This window comes from Hemicordylus capensis, chromosome 1 (assembly GCF_027244095.1).
Source record: "Hemicordylus capensis ecotype Gifberg chromosome 1, rHemCap1.1.pri, whole genome shotgun sequence".
Classification (NCBI taxonomy): Eukaryota; Metazoa; Chordata; class Lepidosauria; order Squamata; family Cordylidae; genus Hemicordylus; species Hemicordylus capensis.
Window position 1 is genome coordinate 103,445,991 of NC_069657.1, and position 25,269 is coordinate 103,471,259.

General features: G+C 47.1%; 2 protein-coding genes across 2 annotated transcripts in view; both read left to right on the top strand.

Annotated features, from left to right (window-relative positions):
• Positions 1–25,269, top strand: part of SLC17A6 (solute carrier family 17 member 6) — an 86,475-nt gene that overhangs the window by 52,980 nt on the left and 8,226 nt on the right. The window contains exons 7-9 of the mRNA XM_053281374.1: positions 11,255–11,397; positions 12,711–12,860; positions 24,661–24,793. Coding sequence (XP_053137349.1) covers positions 11,255–11,397; positions 12,711–12,860; positions 24,661–24,793 — 426 coding nt within the window. The remainder of the gene's footprint in view (positions 1–11,254; positions 11,398–12,710; positions 12,861–24,660; positions 24,794–25,269) is intronic.
• Positions 12,885–21,760, top strand: LOC128338657 (uncharacterized). The gene is made up of 2 exons (XM_053281386.1): positions 12,885–16,427; positions 16,734–21,760. The coding sequence occupies exon 2, from the start codon at positions 18,906–18,908 to the stop codon at positions 20,004–20,006; it is 1,101 nt and encodes a 366-aa protein (XP_053137361.1). The 5' UTR covers positions 12,885–16,427; positions 16,734–18,905; the 3' UTR covers positions 20,007–21,760.

Consider the following 25,269-nt stretch of genomic DNA (forward strand, 5'->3'; position numbering starts at 1 on the left):
AATCTCCACCCTACCCCAGAAGTGCTCTGTGTCACCCAAAATATGGAGTAGAGCTGGTCTTGTGGTAGCAAGCATGACTTGTCCCCTTAGCTATGCAGGGTCTGCCCTGGTTGCATATGAAAGGGAGACTAGAAGTGTGAGGACTGAAAGATATTCCCCTCAGGGGATGGAGCTGCTCTGGGAAGAGCATCTAGGTTCCAAGTTCCCTCCCTGGCATCTCCAGGATAGGGCTGAGAGAGATTCCTGCCTGCAACCTTGGAGAAGCTGCTGCCAGTCTGTGAAGACAATACTGAGCGAGATGGACCTATGGTCTGACTCAGTATATGGCAGCTTCCTACGTTCTTATGTCCCTGAGAGCTGCTCAAGTGGCACAGAGCATTTCCCCACCACCATCACACAAGCACTAATGTTTTGTCAGTTGATATGTCAGTCCGTGTATAACATGTATAAAATATTAGACTGGGAAGACCTAGTCTCAAATCAGCCATGAAGCTTACTCTTTGGCCTTGGGTCATTCACTATTTTGCAGCCTTACCTAACTCAGAGGCAGGGGTGTAGCTATAGTTGAGCAGATGGGTTCAAAGAACCCAGCCCCCCCAGCTCCTGAGAACCCCCAGCTCCACCCCTCCCATACTCCATTATCTCCCTCACTCCAAGGGGCCACCAGAGATAGGGGCAAACATGGGTCCCCTCTCCCTTAGCTATGCCCCTGCTCAGAGCGTTGTTGTGTGGATAAATGAAGATGACTGGAGGAACCATGCATGCAGCCCCAAATAGAAGAAGTGTGAAATACAAATTAAATATACAAATATTTAATATTTATACAAATCATGATCTTCCCTATTTTTCAAGCAAGAGTCACTTCAACAAAAACAATAAACTCACACACCCATCAACACCATCATTGTCAGGGCGATTTTCCATTGTACTGACCTTTGTGTAGTGTTGTGCTTTTTCTAGCTCCAGGGATGGGGTAGGAACCTTTAAGAGAAATGGAGCCCTGTTGAGTCTCAGTCATAAAGGGAAAGTGCTAGGAAGGAGTACATTTCCCAGTGCTCTATGCACACTTTCCCAGTTGTCATTGGGGTTGACAAGGCTCTGTTTCACTTAAGGCATTCCCCTCTACAGTCCTAGAAAAAGCACACCACTGCACGGTGGAAACAGTCACTTCTACACGGTGCCCAGTGGGGCAATATGGTATATTTGGCTTTGGCCAAAGCTTTGCAAAGGCCTAATCAACAATTGATCAAAGAGCCTTTCTTACGGTTGATTGTTTCACTGGCTCCCAGGCCTTGCAATGAAGAACACTGATATAGTCAGTGTTGGATTGATCACTAAGGCCACCTAAGTTATAGGCCATAGTATCTGTCTACAGAGAATAATGATTACATCATCATAATGGATTCATTAAAAATTCTATCCCATGGATCGCATCATAGGACAGGCTGGGTATCCCCTAATCACTGACTAATGCAGCATAGTCATTAATTAACTGTGAGTTGAAGAGGTCTAGTTTAAATCTCAGTTACATCATGAGCTCCCTGAGTGGCCTTCGGAAAGCCTTTATCTCTAAGCTACAGAGCTCTTTCTCATGATTGCATGAGGGCAGGCGGCGGGGAAGGCAACAGGAGCTCGCCTTCCCTGCAGGGGATCCAGCTGCCAGGTCTGGGTGGGTTAGGGTGCACAGATAGTGCTCCCAGATGGTCTTCTGCTGCCCTAGGCAGCACAGAGGTATGGTGTCAGAATGCATCATCCCAGCACCCCAGAAACCCCACACATTGTGGTGATGCCCCCTGGCAACAATTGAGAGCCCGCTCCTGGGCCAGTGCTGGCTAGGAGCAGCTGGCAGTCAGACACAAGCAGTTAGCTAAAGTTAAGGGGGTGTTCACGCCCTTAACCTTGGCTAACTGGCAGGCTCCTTAGGCAGATTTGCCACTGCAGCACCACCGGGAGCCATGCTGCTCCTGCCAGTTCTCACGGGCAGCCAAGCCCAGTCTTAGCCCAGTCTTGGCTGCTCATGAAAACAGCCTCTCGGTGTAGTTTCCCTAATCCCGAACATGGCCTACCTTACAGTGTTGCTGTAAGGACTATGTATGTAGCTTATGTATGTAGCTAATGATCTAAAATGGTTATATATTACTTTCATTCAATCTCAGTCAAAACAATGTACATTATGTGGCTCAAAATTTGGTGGTAAAAAGGCAACATAAATGAATTATAAATTGTAATTATAAGTAAGAATGAACTCTCTCTCCAAAAAGAAGCTTCTCTCAGTGGCTTCTGGAATATCTTATTACAAGAGAACCTCATTAATTGCAGACCCGACACCTGCAGTTTTGCATATCCACGGTTGGCTAATTGCAACCCAACCTTTGTATATGCGAAATAACTGGGCAATTAAAGGGTTAGGACTCATGTATTGGTGGGTTGGGGATGGACGGAAATGCCCTCTGAGGTTATTTCCACCCTCCATTTTGAGTACAGGAGCCATTTTGCGGCTCAATTTGTAAAAAGAAGAAGAAAATGTAATTTTCCACAAAAACACACACGTGTGGTTTTTTACTTTGGGGGGCATTGCTGAACAGCTGGGGACACATAGAGCACTGTAGGGCACTCCCCCCATCCCCCCTTTCAGTCAGTTTTTCATCCCATTTCATCAGCCCATTTGCCCTGTTTTTGCCCTTTTGTCCCATTTTTGCCCTTTTGTCCTACTGCCCCAGGAACCTAACCCCACAATTCCCATTCCACCAATGCACCATTATCTGTGATTTCACTATCCACTCCACACACACACACACACCGGTGTGGAACGGAACCCCCGTGGATTACGTGGTTCTCGTGTATGTTGCAAAGCCATATTTCCTTGGTGATGGAGTTGATCAGAACTGGATGTACTACAGAATAGGTCTTCATCCTAACCCTCACAGCTTGAAGGTATTCCATTGCTGATCTTAAAGGTTGTAAGAGATGGGGCTCATATGGGGAATGGTGTTCTTTAAAGTAGACTAAAGGCCTGTTCAAAGTACTTGGGATGTGTCAAACAAGTACTTGGAATGCATGTTTAGGGGCTATTAGGATTAACAGCCCCCCCCCCACACACGATAAAAGGATGTGCTAGGAGGGCATCCGGACATCTGTGGAGGCAATGGCGGCTACTGTTCACTGCAGCGGGGCGGAGGGCGGGAGAGGGTAGGAGAGAAGAGATACTAGTCATTTTCTTTGTTATACAATAGTTCCTGGTTTTTTAATGCTATCCTTAATTTTTTTATGTATGGTTTAGTACATCCCAGTTATTAACTGGGGCCTTTCCCCCCACTTTCTAAAAACATAAAGCATCCCATTCAGCACCCAGGCAAACTCCTTTGCATAGCAGGCTGGCCTGCACAACTGCTATGGATAATGCCAGCAAGGCAAGAGATGAGGGATGGAGTGAGGTGAGGGGAATGGAAGGAAGAAAGGAACTCCAGTGGGCAAAATAAGGGGAAAGGAGTGGCTTGGCAGTGGGGGGAATGAAAGAATAAAAAAAGAAAAACCCACTGGGCAAGAAAAGCAAAAGGTGGTAACGGCAGGGGCAGATATAAGGGGTGGGGGGAGGGGGAGAATACCACAAGGCAACAGTAGGGGAAAGGTAACTAGATTGGGGTGTGTGTGCAAAAAAGACCAGAAAAGGAAAAAAAGAGAACCCCACTTGGCAGGAACAGTCAGTCAGTAAGGAAGGGCAAGAGGGGAGTAGACGAATGCACTTGTTAAGAAGGAAAACTTCCAGCTTGATCAGAAGAAAGAGAAAGCACCATTTTCTTTGAAGAGAAGGGAGCTTGCTTCAGCTCTTTCTCCCTGCTGCTGTAGCCTCCTCTCTCCCATGATTGGCCAGAAAAGGTGACAGTCAAGCTATCATCTCTTCTGATTGTTTGAGGGTTCCCCTAAGCATTGCCCATCCGTCCTTAGGAAAATTAAAGTAAAAACAAAATAATTCACAGGCTGTGGCAATCAGCCCATGTGTTTATTTTTTACTTTTTTTTTTAATTTGGGGGTGGGGAAGGGTGAAAAAATATACAAGCTGTTGCAATCACTGGGTGGCAACAGCCAGGAGGTCACATGCATGATCACTGAGAGTTTTGAGGTTCCTCTTATCAATCTCTGTTATTTGTCTTTGTGCCAAATCTGTTCGTAATTAATCACTTACAATCAATCACTTCCTTTAAGCATTTTTAATCCATTCAAATTGTATCTTTCTACTTTTTCTTTCAACCCACTGGTTTTAGTTATGTTACACACACACACACACACACAAAGACACACAGTAGAGAAGAATTAGTTAATAGTCTGATCTGTAGGTGTGCCTGTGGGCTTTATTTTAGTTGCTTATAAAATGGAAATCCTTTTCCCTATGTACCTCAAATTTTCAAGGTCTGATGCCTTGGAGTGATAGTGTATCTAAATATTTCATGCCTTTTGGATATAACATGTCAAAGTTACAGGCAGCAGATGAACAACTACTGATCAAAGACAGTAGGAAACAAAATACAATGGGAATAACAAAAGCAAATTAAACAATATCAAACACAAAAGTGATTTAAAAATGAATAACTAAATCAATGGAACTTTGAATAATGAAAACGAATGGAACAACTAAATGAAGAAGAATTCTTGCAAATCACTCATACACAAAGGACCATTTATTTCTATGGAGCTGTAACTGATTTGACGTAACTGGAACACTTTGAAAGGCCTCATTATACAAATATTACTCTCCTGTGACAATAAAACAGTCCTGAATATTGGGGTAAGAGGGCTACTTTCTTTGTGGATATGAAAGGGTATTGCTAGAAAACAGATTGCTTTGGAATCCCAGGACATGATTCAGAATATTGCTACAATATCATTTAAATCCTATACTGTATGCAAAACATTGAAAGCAAGAGGAGAAAATGTATAAGGAGGAATAGGAATGGAAATGGGTTTTAAGCAGAGGGAAAGTAGGTCAAGTGAAGAGGCACGATAATTTCCAGGGCAGCAGAATTGTACAAACTACCAAATTAGGCCTAAATGAGGACTGTGACTCAGTCACATTGCACTTACCTCAGTGTAAAACAGGAAAAGCTGAACTGAAGTCAATGAACTAGATCCTTAGGTAGAATTGATACTTAAAGATTTATTAACGTGAATTTAATTACACTGGGTGGTGTAGAAAGGTCTCTGCGGAAAGTGGAAGAGGCCTTTTTTCTTTTCTTCTTGTTTTTCCTTTCTTTTCTTTTTCTTTTTCTCTTTCTTTCTTTCTTTCTTTCCTTCTTTCTTTCTTTCTTTCTTTTTGCAATACCTTTTATATGTTTTCTGTGGAAAGGGTTTTTGCTCTCTTTTTTCCTGGCAGAAATCAGCTGCCTTTGACAGCTGTCTACAAGCAGAAATTCAGTAGGTGAAGTGTTTGCAGTATGCAGTTGCAGTGATAGGAAATCTTCAGGTGCATTTCTGCCTGATGTGCAACTGTTACAAGCAGGTTTTTTTAGGGCTTCACACAAGGAGGAGACCACATCAACACTGACAAAACAATGCATTTTAATTGAGATGAAAAGGCAGGCAGGCAGGCTTCAAATGCACATTCACCCCTCGGGCCTTTAAAAGGGCCTGCCCTCAGGCACAGAAGCCCAGTGAGAGAAAAACTGAGACTGAGCTCTGGGCATTGAATTGCTCCTTAGAAATATTAACTGGTACAAATAAATCAAATATGAGTTGTGTCTAGAAATCCTTTATTGAAAGAGCATTGAGTGAATGTGAAGTTATGACAATGTAGTACAATTATAAAAGAAATAACCCCCCTGTTATAACTAATTCCAGGCACAGGCCATTCATGTGGGTGACAGGAGGTGAAGAGCCAAATGCATCCCCATCATTCCCTTTCCACCACTATGAGGCAACACCAGGCATCTTTTTCCACCTAAACAGAATGTAGAGGCAGACAAGAGTTGGTAGCACATGTGAAGTTGATTGGAGTAGGAGGAGCTGTGAAGTTGGGGGACATCCCAGAATACTTTATTACATCACAGATCACTCTGTAGCACATTCTCACGTTGGCCACCTTCAGACGTAATGCAGAACCATGGGTCCGCTCCCCCTTCCTTTGCTCTCCTGTCTGAATTTAGACATTCAGGATATCTCCCTCTCTGCAGTCTCATTCACTGTAGTCTCACTGACTTCAGAGAGGAGGGGGAACTGGCTGCCTGGGCTTCCTTCTTTACTTAAGGACAGCCCCGGCAGCCAATAGCAGTCAGAGTGAGAGGGAGCTTCCTCCCTGAACTCCGGTTGTAAAGCAACCAGAATGTAGTGCCAGCATTTGACCATGACACTGGCACCATGGAACCGGAACTCCAGGCGATAGACCTTACTACAAATCAAAGGTACAAATCATTGTACAAGGAGGAAAATCACAGGCCCATTTTTCTTCTTAACTGCAGTTGCCCACATTCGGATGTTCAAAAATTGAAACCGGTGGCCCCTTCACCTTCAGTTTTGTATTATGTGCAAATGCAGCCTTTGTGTGCCAAGCTGGTTCATAAAGACACTTGGTGCACTGCTTGCTGTGTGGCTTGCTGCACAAAATTAGAATGTGACTTGGAGTGTTTTTGACTTGGTTTATGCTGTTTCTTTACACAACACAGGAGTGTGCTTTGACTTCTCTAAAATGGCACAGAAGTTCTTCAGCACAGCTCAGCTTTGCACATGACAATAGCACCAGCTAGGCTGAAAGCAATGTGTGAGAATTGTGCACCTCCTCTGGCCCAAATGTCTGCTCCATAAAAGTGTGAATGCATTCTGGAGTCTTCTGTGAAGTACACAAAGGCTTTGTTCTGGAATAGACTCAAATTTCATAAACACCCCTTCTGGTCATGTCTCACCCCTCTACTGTCCCTTGAGGAAAGGAAAACTGATGGGTAGTGGAAACATCTGGGGAGCAAACGATAAAGGTTTGGATTTAGTGCTGTGGGTGGCAGTTGCCAAATCCCAAAATAAACATTTATGTACAAGTAAGAGAGCCATGCATACAACTAAAGATTTCTTTAAAGTTTTTGTTGCATCAGCTCCCAAAGAAACAAATGTATTTGAAAGTGAATAATGGTTTGCTTTTGGGATGTAGAAGCTACTGCCAAGACATTTTCACTGAGAGCTTTGAATGTGTTTGTCATTTTTGTACTTGCTCATAAATGACTTTTAAATATCATAGCTGTTATAGATCTCAGGCAGTGGTTTTGTAGTTAAGCGAGAATGGATTTTTAGCAACTACTATTATTAAGCTTGATACGTCAGCATTTTTCCTTAAAGTCATGGATTTATAGATTGAAATCATTTCAGAAATCCAGGTATTCCACTCAAGCATGTCTTTTCCTAATCTGAGCAAAATCTGCTTTGTATAGTTTTCAAGTTAAGATGTTAGGAGTTGAAATAATCTTTAGAAAGGCAAAAGATTGAGCCCTTTCTCACAATCAGTGAGGAGGGTTTGGCAGTGGGTGGTGGGGAAGGCAGCAGAGGCTCACCTTCCCTGCAGACGATCCAGCTGCCGGGGCTGGAAAGATCAGGGTGTGTGATCCCATGTGGCCAGATGGTCCTCTGTTTCCCCCGGCATCATGGAGGTGCGTGGGTCGGGATGTGTCATCCCAGCTCCTAGAACTCCCACAATGCACCACAGAAGTGCATGGTGCTTTGTGGGGGTACCCCCAGCGATGGGTGGGTGCCCATCAGTCTTGCAGCATTGGCTGAAAGCAGTTGATGCTGTACACAATTTTTAAAAATGGGGCTATGGGAGCGATTGCTCACTTAACCTCGTTTAGGTGGCTGGTTCCTCAATGGGGTTAGGTCCAATCCCAGTGATTCTCATACAGCCTAAACTGGGTTGGGCCTCCCTAGCCCAGTTTGGGCTGCACACCAGAACAACCTCATTATGCTTAAAAGTATAAAGACAGACAACCTTTTGGTCACAGCTATAAATATGCTTCTAAACATGGTTATGTTTTCAATTATTTTAAAAGCTGCAGTTGAAAATGATGATCTTTAAGTACATCGTAATTATTAATAGAAAAAATATTTGGGATAGTCACACTGCATTAATTAACTACTTTTGCATGCCACCTACCGAATGACACAGACTAAAACTGCGTCATGTTGCCTCAGAGTTGTCACTGAGATGAGATGTTTAGAGCACCTGTTTCTACCTAGCTATGAAGAGAGATGTGGTACCTTCAGATTAGCACAAAAGGGTGTGACACTGTCAGACAGAGTGCCACAGTTCTGTATTGATGAATATTTTTAGTACAGTGAAGCTTTTTAAGGTTTCAGCAATGAAAAACTTAGTTTATAGTTTGGTAGCATTAAGGCAACAAAGTGCAGTTCAGTGCCTACATTTCTACTCAGGTCACAGTGACCTAATTCAGACAATTTTGGACCAATAGTGGGAGTAAAGGTAAAGTGTGCCGTCAAGTTGATTTTGACTCCTGGTGCACATGGAGTCATTAGCAAGCTCATAATCCAGCTGTTAGTATGACCCAACTCCTCTTTGGAGGGCATGGGATGGACATACTAGCCATGTTCTTATGATTGAGGAAGTTAATCCCAGGGGTGGCCAGCTAAGATTCAGAGCCATGTGTGCTCCTGAAAACCGCACATGTGGTGGTGGAAATCCCAGACAGAGGAATGGGGAGTGCTAGTGTGCAAGGGGGAATCGTATGTATGATGCACACCACACCCAATCAACATTGGCAGTCTTAGATCTGATTTACAGTGGCTCCATGCGGAGCCACTACAATTGGCTACAATTACTACATACTACAATTCTCCCTCCCACACAGTCACTTCCTGGTGCTCTGACCAGGGATTGCTGCAGCCACATATGGGGCTTTTGGGAGGTCACAGAGTTCTGTATCTTAGGTGGCCACTCTTCAGACTAACTTTCTTGATCATAACTTTCTTGATCAGTGCCAGTTTCACAGCCCTTTCCCCAACTGTGATCATGCAGATTGCAGCCACTGATGTCCACCCCTCTATGAGGCTCCAGTTCATATAATTAGTTTGATCCCAGCTAAATGTTGTGTTTCCACCAGGATGGGCAGTGGAGCTAGTGTTAACTCACACACTAGAACAGGGATTCTCAACATTGGGTCCCCAGCTGTTAATGGACTTCAGCTCCCATAATCCCCAACCAAAGGCCACTGGGGCTGGGGATTATGGGAGCTGAAGTCCAGTAACATCTGGGGACCCAACATTGTGAAATCTTGCTCTAGACCACCAGAGGGTGAGGCAGCAATGCTGGCTGAGGAAAGGCTGGTGCAGCAGGCTGGGCTGAGGATACCCAGGGAAGCTGGATTCAGGTCTGCAAAGTTTAAGGTGTCTATGAAGGTTAAGGCAGCAACTGGAAGCACAGCTATTGGAGTGGTTGTACCAGCAACCGGAAGCTGGAGCTGCAGAGAGGAGCCAGTAGATCTCCAGTCACCTCCTGGTCCTATTGAGTCTCATCCAATGAAGCTGGATGTGGCTTTGCTCCTCCTCTTGAGCAGCCCCTCACAAGGAGCCTTGTTTGGCGAGAGCTGACAGGCTCGGTCTGGCAACAGCACCTCTCCTAGGGGCCTGGAGATGGTGGGGATGAATTCCCCACAGGGGCTGGGCCTCAGACCTTCACATCACTACCAGGTGGGGTAGTAGCTAGGGATGGAACTGTGTTCCAAAGGGACCTCTGGCTTAGACTATGGAGAGGCTGCCTAGGGGTTCCTCATCAGAGGGCTCCTCTGGTTCCCCATTGAGGGGATCCTCAGTGGGATCACAGCCCTGCTGACTGCTGACTGACTGCTGACTGCATGTTCCAAGGCCTGCATGTTTGTTTGTCCCACTATGCCCCCCCCTATTTTGGGGGGTCTATTATGATTTAATGTGTTATGTGTTTTTATTTCATGTTTTACTGTTGTGTTGTCAGCTGCCCAGAAAACAATGAAGCGATCCTCACGATCACTGCAGGAGGCTCCCGCCATCTGCGGGGAGGAAGCCCTCCCTGCAGACAATCATTGCCTCCTCTCTGGGCAGCCGGATTGGCCGCCCACACGATTCCCAGCTCTGTCATGGAGCCGGCAGGGAAGGCAGGGATTGGGGACCGTGTGGCCCCCGGAAGACCCAGGATGCCCCGTGCCAGTGCATGGGGCATCCTGGAGAGACCCCCAAGCCCGGGAGCACTCCTCATGTGTTGCTGCAGTGTGGAGCCATGCCGCGGCAGCACACGGTCCACCAGACAGGGTTAGCGGAGCCCTTGTTTAAGGGGAGGGGTGGTTTTGCCATTTTGCTGCTGGGAGCCACGCAACTCCCGTGGCAGCAGATGAACGACCAGGGGAAATCGGGCTAGGCTCCCTTAGCCAGATTTCCCCTGATCAGCTTCAATGTGTTATAGGGCGGCTAACAAAGTTGGTTTGTTTATTATTATTATTATTATTAGTAGTAGTAGTAGTAGTAGTAGTAGTAGTAGTACTCCTTGTATTACCACATGGGAGCGAAAAAATATCTGAGTAAAGAAAAGCAACAGGCAAATGACTAGCAAGCCAGAGGTTGCCGGTCCAAATCCCCGCTGGTATGTTTCCAAGACTATGGGAACACCTATATTGGGCAGCAGCAATATAGTAACATAGGAAACTGCCATATACTGAGTCAGACCATTGGTCTATCTAGCTCAGTATTGTCTTCACAGACTGGCAGCAGCTTCTCCAAGGTTGTAGGCAGGAATCTCTCTCAGCCCTTTCTTGGAGAAGCCAGGGAAGGAACTTGAAACCTTCTGCTCTTCCCAGGGCAGCTGCATCCCCTGAGGGGAATACCTTACAGTGCTCACACTTCTAGTCTCCCCTTCATATGCAACCAGGGCAGACCCTGCTTAGCTATGGGGACAAGTCATGCTTGCTACCACAAGACCAGCTCTCCTCTCCAGGAGGATGCTGAAAGGCATCATCTCATACTGTACAGGAGATGGCAATGGTAAACCCCTCCTGTATTCTACAAAAGACAACCACAGGGCTCTGTGTTCGGCAGGAGTTGACACTGACTTAACAGCACACCTTATTTTAAAGAAAATATAACTTGATTATGGACTCAATCTTACAAACATTCATGGCTACATCAGATGTATAAGAAAAGCAACATAAACTTCCAAATAACAAGCAAGAATATTTTTGCTTCCTGTATGATATAATTCAGAGAATTTGTGTATACCTCCTTCTTCCCTTTATATGTTCAATAGGAAGCTTTGGCATGGTCTGGTACATGTTTTGGCTTTTGGTCTCATATGAGAGCCCTGCAAAGCACCCTACCATTACAGATGAAGAGCGCAGATACATAGAAGAAAGTATTGGAGAGAGTGCCAATCTTTTGGGAGCAATGGAAGTAAGGACTTTCCTGTGGTATATGTTTTCATTCGGACATCCAAAGAAAATCAAATTATAGTATGGCCATGGATTGTATTGAAAATGAATGCTGGTCCCACCATACACAGAAGCAGATTTGGGGCTATCCAACACACTAGTCCATTTTCACCTGAAATTAAAAAATAAAATAAAAAGGTGTTCATTGTGATTGGCAAGCATCACAATGAACAATAGAAAGCCCAGTGCATTAATGGCAATGGAGTGGGGGGACATGCAGCCTAGTTCTTATAAATGTTGAGTGTGATTTTATGATCACAAGTGGTACAAATGAAATAAAAATGAATGGAGTGGCTTAAAAAATGTGTCATAATCATTCATGCATGACTCTGTGTTCCTGACACTAATATCTGATCTTTCAAATACATGAATCTTCTGCTAGTTTTTACATATAGAACACAAAATATGCTAGGTCAAACATGGTTATTACTGTTAGCTGACTCAAAGGCTGCATTCAGACATCACATTAAACCAGAGTTACAGGTCGCTGGCTAACTGTAACTCTGGTTTTGTTTGATGTCTGAATGCATGCAACCGCGGCTTTGCAACCAAACCACAGGGTCCAGTTTACTTCTCAAACAGGAATTTGGACCTGGGATTACTCCTCACTTCCACCACTCTAAGCCTCTATTAGAAAGGGCTGTTGTGTTGTTATTAGTCAACACAGTTATTATTAGTCTGCTGTTATAACGGTGGTTACAGGTTTAAGCAGCAGCTGTGACCAGTGAGAGGCCAGCTCAGAGCAGCACCAACAGCAGTTACCCTCCAGGGCTTACCCAGCACTCCATGGTGTGTTCCCTAACCGAATGCCATGCCCCTCTGTGCACACTTTCCTCCTTCTGCTGTCTGTCAGCTGGCACACCAGGCCCTGCTGCTCTTATAATTAAAGGGCCAGCAGCTCTACCAGGGGAGCACTGCTTGAAGTCTTTAATCACAGCCAGTAATCACACCCCCTCAAAGATCCTGGCCAATTGTGAGTGATTTCCTGGAGCTGTGAAGCCATGCCCACAGCCTGGTAACATCATGGCTATACGAGTGGGCAGAATCAAGTTTGGAGGACCAGAAAGAGGGAGGGGAACTCTAACCTGCCTTTGGAGTTTCCCAAACTGGGGATGGAGGGTTGTCTAAAATGCAATCCCCAGTTTAGAATTTTAATTACAAACTGCAGTTCTAAGCCAGTTCCTGCTATGTCCGAATGCGGCCCAAACCTGATATGGCATGCATAATAACTAATCAAAAGTGTACAAAAATTAAACACTGCCTTCTTTGTTTCAGAAATTCAAAACTCCATGGAGGAAATTTTTTACTTCTATGCCTGTCTATGCAATTATTGTTGCAAACTTCTGTAGAAGTTGGACTTTTTATCTGCTGCTTATTAGTCAACCTGCCTACTTTGAAGAGGTGTTTGGATTTGAAATAAGCAAGGTACTAATATTAATTTTATATAATTGGATGTTGCTAATTTCGAAGCTTTATTCTGGAATAATGATGTTGTAGAGTAATATAAATCCACAGTCTGCCAGTACATTCTTTCAAAGATAATTCTTATTAATTTCTATTCCTGTATATAGCACATACATAGAGTTTATTTATGCATCTGAATATTGGAGGAGTGTAACACTCAGTAGGTTGGGGGGACAACTTCCCACTCACAAATTTCCAGGAGTAACACCAATATTGTTTCATTAAAAAAAAAAAAAATCAAACAAGCACTGAGAAGGATGGAAACCCACAACAGGAGCAGGAGTCCGCTTCTAAGAATACCCCTCACTTCTTATTCTAATGTACTGTACTGTTTCCCACATATTTTTCTTGACAAAATTCCTTCACTAGGATCCATTCTGCCCCCAAAACATAACTAGTGTAGTATAATGCAAAATTAGAACATTCCCACCTACAAATTGCATATTGCTGGTAGAAAATGTGTGCAGATCATCAGGGAAACAATCTTACATACTACCCAGATGGAGTTTATGGGATACTTTCCAAAATGGCCCTAGCAAGTGAAAGCTGAAGCCGAGGGCACTGACCCTAAACATTGCCCTGTAGAACAACAACATTTCCCAATGGCCCCCAGTAACTCCCAATATGGATGCTTAAAATTTAGATTACAGTTGGATTTTTTAAAGCTTTGGTGCAATATATATGCCTCAAAAATACTGAGAAATGTCATTAAAATGTCATTAAAAATAATGAGAAATGTCACCTAAAGAATGCACAGAAAAGCAAAGTATCTCTCAGGCTGGGTTCACACGTACACCATAACCATGGTTATAGCTGGCCATGGTTGTAACTGCATTATGCCTGAATGTGCAAAACCACAGTTATAGGCCAAAATCTAACTATGTTTTACCCTGCCATACTCCAATTGGGACCTTCGGTTTTCTCTAAGCTTTACCACTGACAACTGTGGTTTTGCCGCTGAAGCGTTTGCCGACCTAGCGTTTGCCGTCCCAGATATTACTGAGGTTTCATGCCTATTCCAAACCCCAATAGTAGAAGTGGTGGCCTAGAACTGCCCAGAGACATACCAACACTATGAACACTGCAGCTTTCTCCTGCCCGATCTTAGAGAACATGCTCCGCCCACGACCTCCCCCGATCTTTCACATTCTGCCTGACAATAGTGACATGTGCTGGCAGCTTTACAGAGACATGGCCCTCACTCCACTCCTTGCTGAAGGCTGTTGCAGGGAGAGGAAATGTTTTCTTGGGGCATGCCTGTGTGGTCTTGGGGTAGGGGGTGCATAGTGGGGAGGCACTTGTGAATGTGTATGCACACCCCTCGCCACCTGATCCAAGCAGGCAGCAGTGTGTTCAGGAACTCGGGTAGGGTGTGGTTGCCAGCACACACTGCTAAACACAGTTTTAACAATGCACCCCAGCAGACACACACCCCCCGTAACAGGTGGCATCACCACACAGAACTCCCCCCCACACACACACTTCATTTTGGACCCAAGGCACAGGAGCCCTTGCAGAGCAGCCCATGCAGTCTCCTTGTCCACAGTCAGCAAGAACGGCCTGTCATGGGGAAAGAGCTGTCTGATGGGCAGGTGTGCACTGTCGGAGGGCGGAGGGCAAACAGGAGGTTGCGGGCATGGGGTGGCAATGCACCCACACCAAGGGCCCTCTTCTTGAGAGCAAGACTGGGAGAAGATGCACATCTCCCCTGCTGTGCTGACCCCTGCATTATCTCCTGTTTCCATGCCACCAAAACTGCCACCTGGCAAAAGTGGGGACGTGCTGAATGCAGGGGCTTCTGCCATGGGGACACACAGTCAAATCACAGTGGACCTGTCCCTCACCATTGACCTCCCCATGAAGTATTCTTTGGATTGTCTGAAAAGTTACTCATTAGCTCCACAGCCACAAGGGATGTTTGTGTGAGGGAGGGAGAGAGTTAGGGGTGGGAGCAGGTGGAAGGAGCCTTGTCCTGCCACAACAATGGACCAGTGGTCTCTGGAGGCTGGCTGTCCTAGGCCATCCTTGGTCTGTCTGCAGACCACTCCTGATAGCTCACAAGGTCAACACTTCTGATAGCTCACAAGGCTGACGCACTATGTCAACAATGGCTGCATCATCCATCCTTGTCCTTATCTATTGCCCTGCAGTTGGCACATCCTTTTATGTGCCCCAGTGCACTATAGTCGAATGTTGCAAGCAGCTAACTCTTGCATGGCTCTTGAGGCCACAAGTGCTCTATGCCCCTGCACCTGGACCTCTGCCTGCATGTGGGAGCTTCTGGCCTGGACACAACCACACATGTCCAGACCCACAACAGTGTGCACAAGGCAGCTGTCCCAACTACATACACCCTCCCCAAGCCATGGAGGTGAGAACATTGCTTTCTGGATGCCCACAAGCTCGTGTATGGTGCAGAGGGACACGCTTGCATGTCCAAGCAATGGATTCCCAGCCTCCCTCATCCTCTGGCTCTTCGGCATATGCAGGTGGCAGCATGATGGACAGCAGCTAAACTGTTGATCCAGCAAGAAGGGACAAAGTGAGGCTCTGGTGGTGGAGACTGGGGCCTTCATAGAGATCTGGTCTGGCGAGAGTGTTCAGAACCAGCTGCGGGTCAGCTTCAGGAACGAGGGGACCTACGCCTGGATATCAAACCAGATGAAACACCGCAGCTACTACAAGTTGGCTAACCAGTTGATCTCCCTGCTATACCTGGGGAAAAAAAATTCAAGGCTGTTACTGCCCACAACAAGCTGTCTGGAGTGCAGCCCTGGAACATGTTGCACTATGAACTGCTTTCTGCCTGGTAACATGTCGGGAAGCTTCCAACCCCTCATGGACATGGCTGCCCGTGCAGCCATGCAGACCCTTGGCAGGGCCTCTCCATCATCCTCCACCATTGCAAGCGGTTGCCAAACAGCTGTCACCATGATGAGTGCGGAGAGTGCAACCTTTCTGTGACCATGCCCGCTGGCCAGGCTCTTTTGAGGGAGCTGTCGGCCTGTACTTGGGGAACAGAGTGGCAGCAAGCCACCCCACATTTGGGACACCATGGGACGGCCTGGTGGTCTAGTGGCCACAACCATGCTGCCCTCCAGGCAGAGTTCCGTCTGGCTCACTGCCCCAAGCCAAGCTGCTCCCATGCATCAGCCACTAGGAGGACTAGGTGCAGGGAAGATGTCTGGAACCTCCAGAGGCCAGGAAATGGTGCAAGTCCCTCTGATAGACCAAACAGCCCACATCCTCACAGAAGCCCTTCACATCATTAAGGAGGGAGAAGGCGACAAGACAACATCAACAAACTGATCCAGCAGTACCTGGAATTGCTGGACTTGTTCATGTCCAAGAATGAGCTGACCACAAGAGAGGGCACAAAGTTTGAGAGCAAATTACTTGGAACAGCACGGGAACAGGCTGATGCAAAGGACACATGCTGTGAGCTGCTGCTGATAGAGCACCGTTGGTTGGAGGAGGAATGTGGGCGTCCCCTTGGGGACCAAGGATCCCTTGGGCAAGATCAAAATGGTGAGTGCAGGGTGACTCTGCTGTTTTCTGTTAGGTGGCTGGGGATGCTGGGTGGTGGCCAGGTGGTTGGTAAAAGAGTGGCCTGGTGGGGGCAGGTGGCCTGGTGGTGGTGTGTGCTTTGGGTGGGCATGTCTACTGTGCGGTGATAAGAATGCTGTGGGTGCTATGTTGGAATGGGCATCCTGCAAGGGCTCCTGCTTGTTATGTTGGGGTGGAAGAACCTCAGGAGGGCATGGCTGGCTGAGTGGTGGGGCTGTGTGGGACCCCAAGCCTAAAACTCTTGATTCCTTCCCTTTCCCTCCCCAGAGTGGTGGCTGAGGGAAGACCCAGTCCAGCTGCTGCTTCCACCAGGGGAACAACCAGCTGAGCCAGTCTGGCTTCAGCAGCCTCCAGACAATCCAACCCCCAGCCCACAAACACTGCACATGTGGCACAGCTCTGTAACTACAGGAAGACTGACCGTCTCTAGCTGGTGAAGGACCTTGTGGTGCAGCATGAGGAGTCCTCCAGGAACATGTGCAAGGTGTTGTGTGGATTGGACGTGAGGCAGGGGGGAACGGCATGAGGAGGACAGGAGGGACTTTCAGGTGGCCACAGAAAGGATTGTGGCTGCCCATGAGAAAACAGCGAGGGAGATGGTGGGCACCCTCGAATGCTGCGATGAGGCTGCAGAGTTGTATTCTGAGTGTTACAAGGGGTAGCTGGAATGCATGATCGGTGCCATGGAGCAGCTGGGAAACCAGCCTCAAGCCTTTCTTACCCAGCAGCTAATGCACCTGCACCAGTGACCAGGTGCTTGTCCAAGGGGCCTATAGGCCTGGCCACCACCACCCCTCCTCTACAGGACAACAGGAGCATTTGATTGTTCTCCTCCAGGAGCTAGCAGCAGCCCACCCACCCCCAGGCCCATCCTGGAGCATGATGAGGGCACAGCAGGCGGAGCGTATGTCCTCCACTCCAGAGACTCCTGTATGTGTGCACATTCTGGGCACAGCTCTGCCAACTCTGTTTTTGTGCTGGGACAGCTTACTTCAACCCTCATGTGTACCGCTGGCCAATCCCCCATAGAAGACTCTCAGTTCCAGCCACCTCCTGGCATGGGGGAAGGGACATCAGCCACGACTGACATCATCAATCCACAGAAGGCACAGGGGAGGAGCAAATACCAGCAGAACACACTGCTGCTAACCAGGAGCCATACCTGCAAGGCTCTCCCTGGATGGGGAGGGGGGGCGAAGGATGGCCCTGCAGAAACACATAGCCTCAACCCGCTTCTCCACACGAAAGAGGAAGCAAGCAGCAGTGGATGCCCCACGCAGGCAACCTCATTCTCGGACCACTCTGGTGAGAAGGAAGAGGCTGTGGATGCAGAGGATCTGGCCATGCACAGGCCACAGTGGCAGAAGGGGAGGCTGGGGACACACAGGACACACAGACAGAGGAGACACAGGACACCCCAGCTGAATCCAGTACCAAAAACTAGCCTAGCCTGGTAACTACCTCTGCCGCCATGGCACTGCCTCGCCAGGTAGCACAGCTGTGAGCAGTGTTAGAACTGAGGCCACAAGTTCCCTCTCTGTGTAACTGTTTTTTGAGAGCCCCCTTCACCCACTCAACTGAGCACTCCCCAACAGCACTTGGGGTTGCTTTTTTCGGTGTGCTCTGCAAACAGCACTTTGCAGAGCACACTGAGCACGTTTTCAAATGCACACTGAGCCAAGTTAAGCATGCTTTCTCATTTTGGAAATGTCAAAAGAAGATTTTCTCCTGTTGGCTGCTGTAGATTTCCCCTGTTGCAATAAATGTTTGGGTATTTATTCTGGATGTTGTTTTTTCCCTTCATTACAAAATAGTGTTTAAAACATTACTCCATCCAAAATAAAGGGTGCCGGGAGGTGTGTGCCCAGCACTCCCAGCAGTGGGAGGTGGTCTCACAACCATATCTACAACATAGCTGGCCTTGTGCATGCAGGAAGGAGGAAATGAGGTGGAGTGAAGTCTGGAGAGAAGGGGAGTATGGGTGGGGGTGGGGTTGAAAAATGTCCATCCAAACTATTTCTCCCTGAAAGGGATGGAGCAATGGTGGAGACTGGCAATGTCCATAAAGCTCTTTTAGTGAGATTGGGGGAGGGCATTGAAGGCTGGACACATCTAACTCTAAGCTTGGCGGAAATCACAGATTCTAAGAAGGGTTGAGTGGCCCTAAAGACTATCCCCCGGCACATAATCATCATGCCAAAGGAGTGGGGGTGGGCATTTCCGGCACAGGGCAAAGTGCCCGAATCCAAGCCCAAAGCAGGACAAGTCCACACATACCACTTTTCCTCCAGCAATGCACCATCTTTCCATGTGAGAGACTGATGGGCAGGCATAGCAGGCCACCCCACCCCCTGCCATGCCCCAGTTGTGCTGCGTGAGCGGCCCAGGCCAAGATGAGCTGTGCACCATCACTGCAACTACCCCTCTGACTAGTAGGACATGGTGGGTACAGCAGCAGGCATCGCGGTCAGTTCGGCCATGCAGATGGTGCTCCATGCCATGGAGGATGAGGCCACAGAGAGAGGCCAGCAAAGGGCAAGCATCCACCTGACCCTGCAGGCCTTTCAGCCCACTGGTGCAGCCATGGCCTGTGTGGAGGCTATAAGGTTCCTTGGCTTCTCCAGGATATGCGAAGGTCTGATTGTGTGTTGTAGGGCGGCTGTGGAAGCCAGACAGAGACAGCTGGATGTCCTCTACAATGCCATGCATGCTCTGGACGAACAGTGGTATGAGGGAAGGAGGAGATGGGGGCTGCCCAGGCACAGCACCACCTGGAGATTGATGGAGAATGTGGACGAGTGGGAGGACGAACACTTCCGTGCCAGCTTCAGGATCTCCAGAGAGACTTTCGACCACCTGGCGAGAGAGATGCTGCCTTATCTTGCCTGGCAGCACACAGTGATGCACTGGGCGATCTCTGTGCATAGGAGGGTCGCCATCTACAATCAGGCCTCTAACTCCACCTACTTGACCCTCAGCAACCTTTTCGCAGTCAGCAGATCCACCATCTGTGAGATCGTGATGGACCTAATCGTGGAAATGTTCATGGACGATGTGATCCACCTGGGAGACACAAGGGAGGTGATGGCAGGCTTCAAGGAGAAGGGGTTCCCAGACCTCCTGGGATGTATTGATGGACTCACATTGAAATTCTGGGGCCCCGCCAGCTGGCAGGAACAGTACTATGGGCACAAGCATGACATTGCAAGTTGTGGTGGACTCAACTGGATGTTACATTATTACAACTGGGTGTTGTACAGGAGCCACGACACTGACATCTATGCTGGGGTGTTGCACAGGAGCCACGACACGGCCATTTTCTGGACCTCCCCTCTCACCTCCATGCTCATCAATGGGTGGATGACCCAGCTGTGGAGATGGGGGTTTGATGGTGAAGTGCTGGTATTCAGGGCCAGGGATACAGACTGCAGGACGGGATGGCCACCCCCTTCTATGCACCCAAGAATGCCATTGAGAGGCACTTCAACCCACAGCACAGCAGTGTCAGGATGGTGGTGGAGAGGGCATTTGGGAGGCTAAACAGCTTGCTGAACATGGAGGAGGACCTGGTGCCCAACATGCTCAAGGTCTGCTGCATCCTCCACAACATCTGCCAGACAATGGGTGATGTCCTGCTTGAGAAGCCTGTTCACCCATCCTCAGATCCAGAGCAATTCCAGCCTGCAATAAGCTTTGGTGCAGAGCTTGAGGTTTGCAGTAGGCTCCAGGGTGGCAAGGGTGATGAGAGCAGCCTTCGCAAAATATGTCAGGGAGACTCTAGCCCCAGAACACCTCAGAGCCAGGCATGGTCATGGTTCCAGAAGTGCTCGCCACCTTTTTCACCACTGAGAGGTGCACGGGGCTATTGCCCACACTTGCACCAGCAGGCTGGGTTGCAGATAGCAAGCGCCTGGGCCCCGCATTGCTAATGGGAGCCCTACAACTTATGGGATTGTTTAGTAATGAAGTTGAGTCGTACATCTTCTAATCCCTGTGCTTCTTTCCAGTTGTGGTGTTGAGATTCCCAACTCAAACCTGTGCACTCGCCTGGTGGGGGGGTATGGAAGGGTGTGAGGAACCTCTGGGGGGGATTAAGGGACCTTGGAGCCCCCTGGCATATGCCATGGGGGTTTCTAGACAGCTTATTTTGGGGTTGGGTGTGGCTTGCACCACACCAACATGATCCCCAGATGAGAAGAGGGGAAGACGGAGGACACTAGAGTGCTGCTAGATGGGGAGGGAAGGCACATAGGGTCCATCCAATATGCATGCCAAGGGGTGAAAGGTACTTCCGTGGGGGTTGGTTGGTGCTGTATGCTGGCCAGAAAGGGATCCTTGTGGGCAGAGGGGGGTGATGAGGGAAGGGACATGGAAAACCCATTCCAGGTGGCATTTGGCAGGAGGGTGCATGGCTTTGAATGGCACCAGTTAACCACTATCAGAACAGCATGGGCTGGGGGGGAGGTATGCAAGTGGCACCAATAGTGGTAGGTACGCTGGGGTGTTTTCCCATGCCCTGCCCTGTGGAGAATGTTGAAAAGTAACAGTGCCCCCCCACCCATGAAGAGAAACTCCCAACCCCACCCATGAGGATATGTACCCCTCTGCCACAGAGTTATTGCCCCGCAAGCCACTTTGAGGAAGCTTTCTTTTTGAGACTGCATAGCTAGGAGCACAGAGAGGAAGGGGTTAAGTTGCCATTGGCACTAGAAGGCCAAGCAGTGAAGCCGGAGATAGATGAGTGCCAGGGAAATGGCCCTTGGCAATCGTGTCAAATCATGGCCGAGCTGCTGACACGGTGACGCTTTGCCCACAGTCTGGTCACTGAGCTGGGTGGGATGTGGCAGGACACGGCTCCCCTCTCCTTCAGCTCCAGTTAGCCTGGCTGTGGTTTTTTGTAGATCTGTGGCATAAATTGGAGTTAGGAGAATATTAACCCCATTCACAATTAACTGTGGTTATCTTGTACGTCTGAATGCAGCCTCTCTTTAATCCTCTAAAGTAGCCATCAAATAACTGATATATCACCTGGATGTGTGGTGTGCTGCTTACATGGTTCACATCATGTAGCATGATTTCACATAATAATTATATACAATTTGACATAACATGGTTAATAAACATTAAGAAATTCTTTTCAGTAGATAAAAATAAAGCAATTTTTAGAAATTGCTTTCAGTGGATTAAAATAAAGAGCATTTTAGCATTCTTTCAAAGAATCTAATAAAGCAGCCAACAACAAAACAAATGTGTTCTGTGTCACAAAGATACCGCTCGGCTGCGAACCTGGTGGTTCTCACGGTCCTGCAAAATCAGGCTAGGCTCCCTTAGCCCGATTTGGCATGACCATGAGAATAGCCTCATTGAGTTATATACATGTAAGCCTAGAACAATTATGGACAGAGTGTAGAGGTCGGAGACTGCTTCCCTTCTATATCACATTTCCAGCTATAGGAACATAGCAAGCTGCCTTATTACAAGTCAGACCTTTGGTCTGTCTAGCTCATTATTTTCTATAATGACTGGCAAGCTTCTTCAAGGTTTCAGGCAGAACACTCCCCCAGTCCTACTTGGAGATGCCAAAGATGGAACCTGGGACCTTCTGAGTGCAAAGCAGATGCTTAGCATGCAAGAGGTCCCAGGTTCAATCCTGGCATCTCCAGTGGGATTGAGAAAAAAATTCTGGCCCAAAACCCTGTAGAGACACTGGCTGCATTTGCATGTAATGGCACTGGATGCATTTGCTCCCCACACCACATCATGCTCTTCTGTCCAAATTTGGACATAACGGAAAGCAGGGAGCCTGCAGTCAGCAAGACCGCAGAGAGTAGGGGCAATTTGCTGTGTGGGCAATATGAAGGGCATATGAAGGGCAACCTGCACAGCCAAACGATGCCAGACAGCAGGAGGAGCTTCCTCCATCAACTCTGGTTGAAGGGAACACAGACTGTAGTTCCAAATTTGAATGCAACACAGGCTGCACTGAATCTTTGGTTGGGGTGACAAAACTCATTACAACCCAGGGGTTCAAAATGGAGTTCCAGAAAGAAAACCTTGGGTTGCTTGCATTGCGGAACCCAAGTTGCATGCATTCAGACATAACGGTTCTATAGCCTCTGGGCCCTTAAACTTCAGTTCCATGTTCCATGCGAATGTGGCTACTGTAAGACAAAGTAAACCATACTTATTGAAATGGACCAATGATCTGACTCTGTAGTCAGCATCTTCCTATGTTCCTCTTCCTAGGACACACAACTGCATGGGGACATGCATACCAGTTTGAAACATCAACTCTGTATCCCAAGAATGGTGCATCATTCCAATACCACTAGCAACTGAATGCCTTGCATTCATTTTAATTCAGGACTTTGTATTTTTAATATATAATCTTGCTAGTTGCACAGGAAATGTCTATGAATGCAGACAAATTTATTTACACAGAAGAACAGAACCACATTACTGCAATATCAGAAACATTGTCTCAGCACCTTAAAATAGCTACTTTGTACAACATCTGTAGTTCAGATGGGTGGAAACTCCCCCTTTAGTTTTATAATCTCTTACAAGAGTTTGGGCTTTCCCCAAGAGTTTCCTAAAAGTTCAGAAAGACCTGATTCATTCCAAATGCTTCCCCATTAGTCCTCCACTATTCCCCATCTTCCTATAGCTTGTTTTGTTCCTCTGTCTTTCCCAAATATACCTTGCAAATTGGTGAGGGGTGGAAATAAGGAAAATTAATTGCAACCTCACTTTCCCCTGACAGGGCAGAAGCTTTTCTATACGCAGTCATGATTATGTATTTCAATTTCCTTTCCTTTCTTCAAAACTAAGCTTCCAGCAGTAGCAAAAAGAGATCACAAAGGGTAGGGCAGGGATGTGCATGAGCTGGTTTGGTGCCTTCTCTGGGAAGTGCCAAACCAGCTTGGGTGCCAGCATTTGAATTTGCTTGATGGGGTGGGGAGCAATTCCCTTAAGGAGCCGGTAAGGAGCTCTTTACCTGCTCTTCCCTGCCCCACCACTTTTCTGGGCATGGTGCCTGGTCCCCAGCCAGCTGCACAGGGTTGCAGCGGTGTTCCCTGCAGCCCCCGTGTGGCATCAGCAGACACATGGCCAGTGTGCATGCATGCTGGCACCCCCAAACTGGATCCGAACTGGCCCAGGGAGTTCAGCTCGACCTCGATCCAAAGTCAGCTCGAGCTGGCTTGAGGTCGAGCTAGTTTGCACACCCTACCAGAAATAGCTGATGCCATTCATATCATAGGTGTGACACAATTCATTTGGCCATTCTGAATGGTGACGGCCTCAAGAAAATCCTGCCCAGGCTACTTCTAGCTATTTCACACACCCACCACCACGGAATGGATTCAGCCAGATTCAGTGTTTGGTATGCCACACATTTAGTGTGGCTTGTGATGTCGTGTCAAATATTTAATCCTCATTGAGTTCAGCTGGTGGAATTACATTCACATAGTGGGTTCAGGTATGGTGCTGATATATGTAGAAGTCAGTCAAGTTTTATCTGATGTTTTATACTGAAAACCTACCTTCAGATGCTGAGATATAAGACCTGAAATGGCTTTGAGGTCTTATCCAAGGGAAAACCGCATAGTTCTAGTGAAGAATAGGTAAAAATATTCAGGATACGTGAATCCTAGTTTCAACCTAAACTGTTCTAGGAAGCTGTTGTGCATGTTTATTTGCAACGAGATAGAATATTAACAGATGGAAATACATGTTTTATGATGATGAGTTGTTTGCTGATTTATTTCCGGGTATCAAAAAGTCAAACACCTGCCTTTCTGCCCAAGTAACATTTTCTAATTTTAGTGGTGGTGGTGGTGATTATTTACTATTACTATTCACAGAACAGTTTATATAGGAGGAATGAAAGAAAGAGAACAAGAATGATTTTTTCTTCTTCCCTGTCCCAAAGGGGCTCACAATAGAAGTAGGGGGAAAGCATAAGGACAGTACCACCAGAAGCAATGGAAAGATGTGATGCTGCAGTGAATAAGCACAGTTAAAAGAGAGCAACCACTTTAAAATATGCCTCTTTGCCCAGTTAGCCATGGCTAGAAAGCATCACGATATTTTCCCTTTAAAGTTTATGGACAACCATTTTCATCTGCTGATTTCCCCCCATCAAATGTTCAGGTAAATATATTTGATTAGAACTCTGTTTTTCTAACTTTAGGTGGGCCTTTTATCTGCTGTGCCACATTTAGTGATGACTATTATTGTGCCTATTGGGGGGCAAATTGCAGACTTTCTAAGAAGCAGGCAAATTCTTTCAACAACTACTGTCAGGAAGATAATGAACTGTGGAGGTAAGCCATTACGTTCTATTAAAAACACTTTGGGTACACTTTGAACAATGTATAGTGTAAAACAGAGACCAGCAACATTTTCATAGTGTCCTATGACATCAAATGGAACTGATGCGCCTTTTCTTGGAAGTGAGTGACCTTAAGACAGTGGCGCACATGCTAGTAACCTCCAGGCTTGACTACTGCAATGCACTCTACGTGGAACTGCCTTTATACACAGTTCAGAAGCTGCAATTGTGCAGAATGCTGCTGCCAGATTGGTCTCTGGGACGTCCCGTAGAGACCATATTACTTTGGTTCTAAAAGATCTACACTAGCTATCAATAGGTTTCCGGGCAAAATACAAAGTGCTGGTTATTACCTATAAAACCCTTAATGGCTTGGGCCCACGGTATTTAAGAGAACACCTTATTCGTTATGAACCCCACCACCAATTAAGATCTTCAGGGGAGGTTTGTATGAGGTTGCCTCCAGCT

What these genes read in the sequence shown, in the direction of transcription:
- LOC128338657 (XM_053281386.1), top strand. Translation starts at nt 18,906, where the DNA reads ATGGTGGGTACAGCAGCAGGCATCGCGGTCAGTTCGGCCATGCAGATG.